This window comes from Anser anser (genome assembly GCF_964211835.1).
Source record: "Anser anser genome assembly, chromosome: 5".
Classification (NCBI taxonomy): Eukaryota; Metazoa; Chordata; class Aves; order Anseriformes; family Anatidae; genus Anser; species Anser anser.
This window is the reverse complement of record NC_139725.1, coordinates 15171046-15183976: the sequence shown is the minus strand read 5'-3', so window position 1 is coordinate 15183976 and position 12931 is coordinate 15171046. Positions and strand designations below refer to the sequence as shown.

The 12931-nt window shown below is 36.0% G+C and overlaps 1 protein-coding gene across 1 annotated transcript in view; it reads right to left on the bottom strand.

Annotated features, from left to right (window-relative positions):
* Positions 1 to 976: 976 nt before the first annotated feature.
* Positions 977 to 12931, bottom strand: part of LOC310901137 (uncharacterized protein) — a gene marked incomplete at its 5' end in the record, with an annotated part of 96680 nt that continues 84725 nt past the window's right edge. The window contains one exon of the mRNA XM_083840261.1: positions 977 to 2277. Coding sequence (XP_083696387.1) covers positions 2247 to 2277 — 31 coding nt within the window. The 3' untranslated portion in view covers positions 977 to 2246. The remainder of the gene's footprint in view (positions 2278 to 12931) is intronic.

The window sequence follows — 12931 nt, the reverse complement described above, 5'->3', positions numbered from 1 at the left end:
CACACTGCCTTTCACCAGTCTATTCTGATGAACATAGGCAGACTTAAAAAAAAAATAAAATAAAAAATAAAAATAAAAAAAGAAAATAAAAAAAGAAAAAAGAAAAACAGGATGGAGCTTTGATCTTTCAGAATGTAAGGCAGTGGAGAAATCAAAATGTCAGAGATGTAATACCTGACTGGAAAACATGTGATACATTAAATTGCCTTTATGGTAACTACATTACGTACATAATCTGAAATGCATATTTTAGAAGATTTCAGCAAAACTGTTGGAAATGATGAAAAGTTCTGCACTGGGGGCTGTGTAGACTTGCAGCTATTCACAGCTCCAGGGCAGCTAGGAATGCTCTCAGCAGGAGAAACCGATGGCACAGATGAACATGGCTGCTGATATCTTTGGCTGCAGAAGCCCCCATATTTCTCCTATTGCAAATGAGTTATCTTGCCACATTCTCCAGAAGGCAAAGTCATGTACTGTTGTGTTTGAAAAGCCATTAATGAGGTCCATAAAAATTCTTTCAAAGCTATAAATATGAGTATAGATGAGTGTAGAGTCAGAAAGTGCTAACAACGAGATGATCAGAAGGCCATTTTTCTCCACATGCAGTGTTTTAATGAGGGATTGAAACAAACTGTCAAGTTTCTCCTTATTTCTCTCTCTCTCTTTTTTTTTTTACATACATATTTTGATCACATTTTGAAATTATGCTAAATGTAGCAAGAAGCAGAAAAGTGAAAATAATTTCTACTCCTATCCAAAAAAAAAAAAAAAAAGTGGGGCTCTAATCATACACTTGAAAATGCAGACATTTACCTTCACAATCTTGATTATGATTTCAGACTCTTATGTGCCCTGCTCACAAAATTCTTTCCAAATTCTATTTTTTGTGTAAATGGCATTGGACAAATATAGTGTATTAGTATAGAAGCTGGTTAGCAGTATACTGTAAAAATTGAAATGCCAGATGCCATGATATATATAATGGCTTCCAGTCTCCCTTCTACTGTTTGCACTGGTTATGCTCTCTGGTATTTTTGAAACTGGAGAACTACATTTCTTGGGATTGTAGTTTATTTTTATTCCATATAATTGAATTTAGATTGGATGTTCTTGTACAAGACTAAGAAATGGGTTAAATAGGAGATTTGTACTATTCCAAAGCTAATTTTTCAGATGAGTTATCACTAAATTATATATTTCCAAATCTCACTTTGAAAATAAACATTTTTATCTACTATTCTGTCTTCTTGTTCCTGCCCAACTTGGATGTGTTTGGATCATACTTGAATTTTTCAGACTACAAGGATTGTAACTTTTTTATATTTGTAGATGTCATCATAGTTTTTAGGGAAGTTCTAACCATACTAATTTTCAATGAACTAGAAAGTCTTAATGTTGACAAAGCTAAATGCATTTTAGCACAGAAACCCTGATTGTATCCTGATTCTAACACTGACCTTTGGTAAGGCTGTCTGCACCCAATATATAGAATGGGCCGACAATATTTACCTATGTCACACAGCTGTTGTTTTCACCAGTAGCAAAGATTCATCTAGGGATGGTTTAGAAATGGAAAGAGATTAATCTGTCCTAAGTAGATACTTTCTGTTATAGTGTATATTGAGCCCACAGAAAGACAGGCAGTCTTCCCTCTATTCTCTCTACATCCATCAAGTGCCCTTTTCCATGTTTTTGTGACAGCAACTTTGTGTTTATTTATTTATTCTCATGACAACACCAATAATACAGGGAAAGATAGCAACCTCCTTTTAATGGAAAGTAGTTGCATAGGCAGTGAAAAGAAAGAAAGAAAGAGGTTCTGAATCCCATCTAAATGTCCAAAAACACAAATGCATGGCTACTACCAACCTCTTCCACAACGCCCCTTTCATTTCAGAGCAAGCTCTTCTAAAATACTCATATTAGTAGGTGGTAACCAATGCTTAAAAACTCCAGAGCAAAATATATAACACAGTTTTTGTTGTATAATTATCACTCAATAACATTCACTGATTAGCAAAGCAGACACACATTACGCATCATTCAGTCTGAACAGAGTAAGTTAGCTTTAGTTGTACTGACAGCAATCAGACTGCTAATCAAGCCTGCTTGGTTTCTCTCCATTTGAAATACATCTCAGAAGCTTTTCTCTGGTTTTCTTTTTCTCTTTACAGAGCTCTGAACAGTGGAAACTGGCAGCTTGTTCTCAGGTGGGCTGGTCAGTCTTCCTCTATTTGTATAATTCAGTTATATCCATAATGGCACATTGTAAAACTACAAGAAGAAAAAGCAAACAAACAAACAACCCAAAACAAACAAAAAAAAAAACACCTTTTTTTTTTTTTTTAAAGCAGAGCTACAAGAAGAAATCATTGCACATGATTTTACCTATAATCTTTCTAGGTGGGATTTTTCCTTTTTTTATGAGAAGAAATAAACTAAAGATACTGCAACACATTTCAGACTGTGAGCTTTTAAAAAGTATCATTATCCTCATTTTTCTCCAGTCATAGATGTAGAGCAGCCCACAGGTGCTGTGTAGGGTATTTTGCAGCCTCATTTATTTAGAAATTAATCTCACCTGGCAAAGTAAAATGTATTTGCTATTCCCAGCAGTGATGACCTAAAAAGTCAGCATTAAACAGTATTTGTTAGACATTTTATAATGTAATCAGGCCTCCTTATTGATGCTCACTGCTGAGAAGGGCAGAAAGGTTCTCCCAGGGAGAGCAGCAGAAACTCAGTTTCAGCAAATCACTTAAGCAGGTGCTTAATTTAAATATGTGTTTCAATTTAAGCAGCTGCTTATATTCTGTCAAGGTAAACTGGTCTCAAAAATGTACCTCAGTGCTGTGCTAGCTGGGCCAGTGCTCTGATCAGTGTCTAAATTTGGAAACGCTCAGATTTTGGGTTTTCTTTCAAGATCTGTGAGAATTTCAGAGCTCCTACTTGCATGTTAACATACCTGCAATGAATGAGAATGTTTACTTCTTCCATATTGTGTCTCACTGGGTGATGAAGAAAGCACTGCCTAACATCAGAAAAGATAAATCAAAAGTGAAGGCTTATCTCTTCCATATTAAGAAATGCTACGTCAGGATGTGCTTTCCTTCATCTGGCAAGGTGAATAACCTTGCTTGTGAAGAAGACCAGTTGTGCAGAAGGGCTGCAATCCAACAGGCACTCACATTCCTACCACTGAGTCACAGCCGAGATTGAAAATAAATGTTCTCCTTCCTTGGGACCAGGAAAGGCCCCTCAGCCTTTTCATCAGAGCAATTGGCTGAACCGTGGCCCCCTGCCCAAATGTCACTGTAAGTAACCACATTCGGGCTGACAGAACAACCCTTTTCTCATCAGTCACTTTGAACTAGAAAAACAGCTCTTTAATATAATTTCCTAACCTCTGTGCTGGCTGTCAGAGTTACTGCACTTCTGTGACTAGTGAAGAACTTCTGTTTACCAAATTCTCAGTTCTAAATGTCTCAGATAAATTGATAGGAGTTCCTCCTGATTGGTAAGGGTACAATTAATGCTGGAAAGTGTGATAAATATGCATAGTGAACCATGTCTCTGCAACAAGTTTTGCATATTTACATGTCTAATTAGGTAAATGAAAATCACAGTTATAAAAGAAAAGCAAAGATGGAGAAAGGGAAAAGAAAGGTTTTGGGCATTCTTTGTCAATAAATAAATATGCAGGGTTTTAGAAGTGTGGTTTGCACACTTGGTTTTATTCCAAATTTCACAATGCTTTTTTTCTGTTTCATTGAGTAATTTAACCTCCAGCAACAAATGTGGGCTTCTAGACACAGATGCCAAGGATGGTCAGACAAACAGATGATAAAAAAGCCACTGTCCTTTTGTTTTGGTCCTCCTTCACCAAGGATTTACTTATAACCAGAATGATCAGGTTTCTAATTTGCAGAGCATTTTGGGGATTTGGGGAGATGAAAGGCATCACTCAAATGTTAGCTATTACCATTGCAGAAGGCAATCTTTACTATCACAGTATGGGTAAGTGCTATAATTAGTGGCAGATAGCATTACTACTGTTATTCATTTGTACTACTGACAGTTCTGAAATTATCTTGAGGGGAAGAGCAGAAATTATTTCAGAATCTATTCCTGATTGTGATCCTTAATTAGTTGAGTGTATAATCCCTTAGAGACATATACTCTTTTACCTGAAAAATTACAGCAGTCACTGTTAACATGAACACCAGTATTTTGTTTTTATGTGCAGTGGGACACTAAATATGACATTTGGGACCTTTATACTTTTACTTTCTTTTGAACTTCCAGATTCAAGCTGCTACTGTCTTTTCCACAAATGTGTCTCTGGTCTGCTGAGCAAAGCATATTCATTTATTTATAACTGAGCAGACTGCAAAAATGTTAAAGAACACTTCACAAACTCAGTTTACTTTTTAATTATTTCTTTTTGAAATGTTGGTATACATGGCTTTTGTATTTGAATATTAAACTTGGCATTTCAATGTTTATTCACTTGCAAGCAATGTCCATGTACCATAAAGAATTTAAATACCAGAAATGCTCACCCTGCCTGAGAAAAAAATTTCACCCATCCAGCACTAAATTGAAACAAAACAAAACAAAACAAAAAAAACTACCTTCCTATTACATAAACAACCATGATCTGCATCAAAGTCCGCGTGACTGGCAACTGTAGATTTAACAAGTTTGTAGAGAACATAACACATTTTGTCTAAGTGGTGATTCGTGAGTAGGGCACTTAATTCAGCAAATAAATTATTTACTGTGAAAAAATGTCTTACAGTTAATTATTTCTGATAACAGAATGAAGAATAAAATCCAGTGGGTACCTTCCTCTCTCTTGGTGCTATAGCAATAATAGCAGTTAAACTATTTCATCAGCAGTTCAGCACCAAATAGTCAGGATTTGTAAGAAATGGTGGGTTTTGAATGCTCACCTTTATGATCTATTTACTTGAAGACTTAACTAACTTCTGAACCTGATAGGGCTGACATATTCATAAAATTACAAGGGATGAAGGCATATCCTTTCTCTTTAAATAAACCAGATTATTTTTGAAGAAATTCTTTTATTTCCTGAGGGGTTTGATTCTGACTTTTCTGTGCAACATGTGAATCAGTATTCTGCATAGCATGCATTGTACCGTAATAACTGCACAGATCTAAACCAAAGGAAAATATCAGTTGAATATTTACTGTGAAATACTTGATTATTCCCTATTGAACTCTCGACAGATCATTTAAACTGCTTTGATGTTTGTCTTACAACATTTTAAGATACAATTATTTATTTCAATTGTATGAAAGATGAAAATACAAACATATGTGAGGCTTGTTTCAAAGTTTTTGTTTGTTTGTTTTTTAACATAATTAAGCATTAATATGTTAAGGTATTGATAGATACTTGGAATTGATGGATATAAATATTGATAATATTTACAGAAGTTGGTGAAGTTGTGCAAGTCCATCTTAATCTACTGATCTATCTTTACCACTTTAAGGATTGTTGCTTGCAAACTTTATCAGCTTTGGGTTTTTTTGAGATACTAGGTGATATAACTTCCCTGTTTGATCACAAGAGATTGTATAAAGAAGTCCCTGTTGTCATGGGCTTAGGCAATACACCCATACAGAACACCCAAGCTAGCCATAATTTTTGGCACATCTGTGAATGGAACAGAGACTTACCCTTTTTCCTCTAGTAGCACTACAGAAATTTACCTGTAATTTTCAGACTTTTGTCATAAATAAGGCTTTCCTCGCTTTGTGAACTTTTTGCTTTCTGGCTTGTTTCTGTGCTTTTGAAGATCGCCTAGAACGATCTACTTATAACTTTGTATTCAGGTTATCACTTAATATTCAAGAATAATGTCCTTTTTCCCAAACCATTTACTTGAGCATGACTCAAATGACATATACATATAGAAGGTAAAGCTGTGATGGCACCACCCAGTTGGAGATAGATACATTCCTGCCATGTTACATGCTGCCTATCTTTGCTCAGCCCAAAATACACCACAAATCTATCTGTATTGTGTTCTAAAAGCATTTTCAATGGGTTCTTCCATCACAAACTACTGTTTAAGATTCGTGCTTCTCATGCTTTGCCCTGCAACTGAAGCCACACTGTGGGATGCTTTTCATGCATGTTTGTATTTATGTATGTCTCAGAAATTCCTAATCTTCAGTTAACTGTGTAGTGCAGATAGCATAAATGTACCAAGTGCATTTTCCCAGACTGACTCTGAGTTAAATCTCTTTTCCTATTCCTAATCCATTCAGGTGCCTTAATATCCTTGGAGAGTGCTCACACGCATGCAAAGTCATCAGCAACAGCAAAATTCATTAATAACAATGTTACCCCTTTGTTTCAGATTATTAATGAGGATGTTTAATAAGAACATGCACTAGATCCTGCACTACATTATTATTAATAACATCAATATATTTATTTAATACTTTGCAACTATTCTGCTTTTTCTAACATACTTTATCTTCTCTATTAGACTGGTGTTCTTCTGTTGTGCAGCAAACAATCCAATTTGGTACTGCATATTATTAATTTGTGCTAACGCTCCTATAAAGTAATCTTACCAATATCCTCTACATTTATTTATGTCACAAATCAAGCTGCCCAGCCTTCTTGAGTTCTTACTTTTCTGCAACATATATTCATGTTGCTTTGTTTCCGTATCATGAATGGAGATTTATTTTGGGTTGACTTTACTGCTGGTTTAGCAAACACCATATTTTTTGCAACGTACCATAAACATTTTCTTTCATGACATATCCATTATGACAAGTGTTAAAAGCACTTAGCTATGAAGGGTATCTCATTTTTTCAGCTACACTTCATTTCAATTTTACTACACACAGCACACTCCATAACGCTGTACCACTTTAAAGCATCCAGTAAGTTCTGTAGCAGCCAGTCTAATATCCATACAGACTTGATGCTTTTTTTTTTTTTTTTTCATTTAATGTTGCACCTTCAGTCTATTTCAGAGCTCTGTGTGACTCTCGGAACAGTTAAATACATGATTTTCATCATTAGCACAGGATTAAACTAAAGCTGAAAGATATTAGCTGATGTGCTAAGAATCCTGTGGTGAGCTACTAGTAAATCTCTAACTCAGAAATCCTGGCTCCCAGATACACGCTCTATCTTTTGAACATGAAATCTCTTAGACACTTAGTGTGTTACAATCTTATGCCAGCTATTAATATCCAACCAACTAAATCTCTTGTCTGTATGTGACACATTTAAGCATGTTATCATACTGTATTCTAATTATTCATTATAACTAACTGTTCTTCATTTTACCAGTATTCCCTTTGTATGCTATTTTACCCACTTTCTCAGCAAGAAAAGGTTATTAGTATTTATCTACAGAGGCCATGATGTACCCGAAGATATAGCAATAGTTAACATGCTCTGATTTGTATCATGGCATTGATGTGAGCAAACAGGAAGCAAGAAAGGCCAAAGGAAAGATATGCACTTTACTTTTCTCACTCTGCACAGCTTATTTCAAACACTTGGAAAGGGGCTTATTGTCTCCCTCTGTATTTGTAATACTAAGCGTCATGCGTGGGCTATTGCTTATCTGATGGAGCAATGGTCACGGGATAGTTTCTACCTTTCAGTTTTAGAGCTCATCCGCGCACTTGCAAAGACTCAAAACCAACTAAAAGTAGTGCTTCTGGGTAGCAGTGAGGTTAAGGAAACATTTCCAAAAGTGGCTAGCAAGCCCTGACCGTCAGCACACTGCAATGATCTCTTTGCACTGCTCTGACAGCGGCTGTGCCTGTTGCAGCACTGCGAGGAAACGTGGTGGGAAGCTCTGCCAGCTCACCCACTGGATGGTTCAGGATCCGCACGGGTACACTCTTGGGGGCCAGTCCGCAAAGCTCCGCCATTTGAGGTATTGGCAATAGCCTTTGGTCTTAGCAGAGCTAAAGAATCCCATCAACTATTCACTTTAAAGATGACATGCTGCTAGCTATTTACTTGCAGAGTGCTGAAACATTTGGAGCTGACTGTGAGGATGTGTCACTCCTTTAAAGCTCTGAAAAGTCCACCTGTTACACCCTGCAAAACTGAAAACCCCATGCAGACTGAGAGAAGACCTTTGCATGAGTACAGGACAGGTTTCCTTGTGCATGCTAGAGAACAGTTAAATATTTTGTTGCAAATAGGTATGTGAAACACGATAATGGCAACCAAGTGTATGTAAATAACTCCATGAGACTCACACCTACTACACCCTGCTTAAAATCTATCAATAATGATCTACATGCCAAATTATAAGGTTTTGTACTATTTACAATGTTACATATTTACAAAGTTCTGTAGTAGTTTTACTAAGGAACTACATGGCTTTTTTTTTAATGAGTCTGCATTATTTGCTTATCAGATATTTTAAAAATAATAGCTCTCTCTATTAGCATCCCCAAAAATGAGAACCCTACATTTTAAGAAAACTTAAGCTCATGTGCAACAAAACAGCTCATGGAAGTATTATTCATAACACTGATCGAATATTCCCTTGCCTCACTGTAGCATATTAATGTTAAAAGTGATCAGTCTAACTTCCATGTACAGAATATTCATTAAGTGGTTTTAATCCGCATGGGAAATACCGAAATCAGTATGACAACTGAGTATTGCAACAGAAATTTCATCTTCTAACACATATAGAATCAGGCTAGTTAAAACATGAATTATATTACAGAATAAGAGTGTGCGCTTGTAGAAAAAAAAGAGGTCTTAGACTTTTCTAAGATTATAAGGTGTGATAAGGAGCAATTTTCTCCCTTATTCTCTTCAATAAATGCAAAACTCAGTCCGTTTTGTCCCTTACAAAAAATGGAAATTTATCAGTACCTTTACTTCATAATCTTGAACCTTGACCTTTTGAAAACAAAACCAAGATCCGGTTTTACAAAACCAAAATCTGACTGATTTCAAAACTTTCTAAACCTGTTTCTAGAGAAGAGCTATGCAGAGAAAAAGACCAAAAAAGGCCACGTGGTGCTTTAAGGAGGACTACCAAGTTGGTGAAAAGGACAACCATTGACAACCATTCCTCCCTCTCCATGGCAAACATTAACACTGACAATGTGTTCATTGTGGTTTTGTTTTGTTTTGTTTTGCTTTTTGAGATTTTCAAATACTTCGTGAACTGCTCACAGTGAAACTCTCTCCCAGTTTCTTCTCCTAGGATTGTTTTGTTGATGCAATATGTGTTGCAGGGTCAGTTTCATGGCTGAGTAGGGTCAGCAAACATCAGCCTTCTGAGAGGGGCTTCAGGAACAAACTGAATGGCAGATGGGAAAACAGCTTTTGGCAGCACTGGCTTTCTATTTACTGCAAGAAGAACCCAGCATCATGCCTCCTCCCCAAGCAGCTGTACTTTAGTTTACAATGGAAAAAATCCAATCAGCTCTGTCTTTTCCCCCTTCTTAATGCTTTCTTGTTTTATTTTTTAATGTGATCATGTTATTTGTTTGGTTTAATATTTTAAACTAAGTTTTTAAGGACTGACTGCCAAGAAATTCCCTGTGATGGGATTACTTAAGAAATAAGCTACTGTCAAGAACTTTCCTTAAGCATGACAGGAATATTTAGGGAAAAAACCGTTGTCACGTTCCATCATCAAGACTTGGGATACCAGGGGCAGGCCAAACTGTTCAAGCTGTAAGGTCAAAAATGTCCAAGGGAAGGTTCAAAATGAGGACAACTAGAAAGAAAGTGATGTTTCAGGATAGTCAGAGTGTAGAAGTATCAGCTCCCTAGTCAGGGAGCATCGAGCTTCCCAGTTTCTCATTTCAGATGTAAATTAATGTACATATAAAGAATTCAGAAGGCCTAGATCTGTGACAAATAGACATGCTGATGATTTCTTTCCCCAATTCTAGAAACCACAAGAGTTCCCATTATCTTCATTTTATTTCTTACAGGCATATCGTGCAGTCAGGTAAGGCAGTTATGTTCACAGTGTTACCAGGGCATCCCAGAACATTTCTTGCAAAAGACATGGGACTTTTCATACCCTGTGCACTGCTACCCACCTCAGAATAGAAAATTGCCTAACTATATTTTAGGGTTTTCACATGGCTACCAGACAACGACATATATGTTTGGGCTTTTGGAAAAGAACCATGAGAGTTTCCTCAGAGCGGCAATCAGAACAACATGTTAAGCACCAACCTTCTTAGTTTATTACACTGCAGAAGTAGGATTTCCTGTGTAAACTCAACATCTTTATCAGTTTGTACATTCCACATGGATTAACAAAAGGCCAGGATCTAACTCAGTGCACATTACCTGTGTAAACGAGCCCAGCAGACTTGATATAAAAGCTCACAGAAATCTTAAGTTAAATTTCATTTCTGCTCAGAAAAAAAAAAAAAAAAAGAAAAAAAAAAGGTAAAAATTTACATCTCAACACAACCTCAAGAAGCTTTATTAGTTCCCAAGGACACAGCTCACAAAGCATCTGCTTTGTACTCATGAAAGCTACTCACCAGTAGAAAAGTTGACTCAAAGTAAAAAAAAGCACAGTGATAAATCAGCTTTCTATCTTTGCCCTAAAAAATGGTCCATGTTTTAGTTAGCTAGATGATATTTATATACATTTTCTATCACCTTTTATTTTCCAAGAATCATGGAACTGCAGCACTTCTGAGACAATGGAGAAAGCAAGCAAAAACCCCCATTATCCACAGGCTCAGCCAAGTAAATCTACTTTCTATTCTACTTTCCTAGCCCTTCCTCCAAACTGATTTCTCTTAAAATACAATAAAGTACATCAAAAGAAGTTTATCTACACATTTTTTCCATTTAGAAGGACAGTAAAAACCCTAATGTTTTAAGATCTTTATCTAGGCCTTGAATGGCTTCTGTCACTACAATAGTTAGGTAGCTCAGAAGTAAAGATTCTTGCATGCTCATGTATGCATATTAAACAGACAATGCTTTTATACAAGCACTGTATGAAGATAGCAAGTATTTCACATTATTTTTTTAACAAACATTTTTAGGGCTTACATCTTAAAATAAAATTGAGATTTTTTTATTATACTAGAGATATAGATTGTATTTAAAGCTGTCATGTCATTTAATTTTGGAGTACTTCATCCAGTCCTATTGTCCGTTTTTACCACATGGAAACTGACTCACTGAAAGATAAGTCCAGGGTACAATTAAAATCTAGTCCTGAAATATAGACCGAAACATGGGCTAAAAATAGACTTCGCTGTTCAAACAAGTTTTGTGCCAAATCACAGCTCATGGCTTAATTTCAACTCAGTACAAAAAATAAGAGAGATGATTTTTCACCACCATTCCTTATCTGTTCTTCTCTACATCAGATAAATTGCTAACAGGAATCACCAAGAGGCAGATCTATATTTTTTCCCCCAGAGAAATGTGTTTCCTAACAAGGAACATCGTAAGAACTGCAGGGAAGCATGTTCTAAGTAATTGGAACTGAAGACAACTCATATTCTGGCATAAACAAAATTTTGCTGCATCAGAACCCATTAGGAAATGATTTTGTCTAGTATTAATTCCATTTCATAAAGCCTTGGTTGATGCTGACAACATTGCCTTTGTTGTTCAAACATAACTCAAAGTAATGTATTTGCAAAGCACATTCTGACAAGACAGAACAAAATAATTATTGTTATTTATTGTACCATAACACCCTTCCAGCCAAAAGAAATAAGGTTTAATACTGCTTCTTTTTTTTTTTTTTCCAAACTCTTTGCTTGATGAACTTTCAAACAGTGTCAACAGCCTTTTCATCTTAAAGCTAGTTTAAGAAATAAACATCCCATGGCAATCATCTGCTTGCATCACATAGTAATTTTTCTGTTTCCTGCTCAGACTTGATACTTTGCATCATTTGAAACTTCTCAAGAGAAGTCAGTGGGAAGAGGTCTGGGCTCATCAGTTCTGTAAATATTTGGGATATGTGATGACTGTTTAGTTTCACTGAGACCGCAACAAAGTTAAATATTAAAGAAAGTAAATAGCATAGTAGTCTATTTTAGCTCTTATATGGCCCAAACATAAAAATTTACAGAGCCTGAAACTGAGATTCAAGAATGATGGAAACATATTGTCCTGAAAGCTCCCAAACCCAGCATGCTATCCCATTCTCACGCTGGTCATGCATCCCTGGTGAGGAAATCTAGCGGCATGTTAGTCTATCTCTGTTACAGTCCAAATAATAAAATATGCAGGTTTTACCAATTTTGCCCAATCTTTTATGAGACACTACCCCACTATTTATTCAGCATACGACACATTAGATGCAGCACATGGTGTACCTAAGGTGTTATAACTGTATAATGTGAAGAGGACATTTGCATAGACACTAGCTCATGAGTTTTACTCAGTGAAGCATCTCCTATTGCCTTCCAAGGAAGCTAAAAGCATTACACAGGATCAGGTACAGCAATGCCTCCAGGAACATACAACATAATAAGTGGCAGTACCCATACTCTTAGTCATCATCAATGAATAAGATCTACAGCAAATTCTCCTTTTTTCTTTTTTTTCTTTTTTTTTTTCCCTACTATATGGACACACCGGTTTTATTAGGAGCTGAGCAATAATTAAGGACTGCATATAAATCCAAACTAATATTGCTATCTTTACAAAACTGTCCCTGACAATCAGTACTGTGGAATTTGCAATTTGTAGATCCTTTATGTATGTGCTGGTGCAACACCTATCTGTAATAAAAATTATAGGTATCTGTAAGTATAAGCATAAAATGACATCTATGAAAGGGTCTTCTCTCATCAGTGAACTTTTTTTTTTTTATAAGATTACTCTTTAAAATACTAGTATAGGTACCTCTGACTTCAATACTACTGACAAGTCATCTTCATTTCA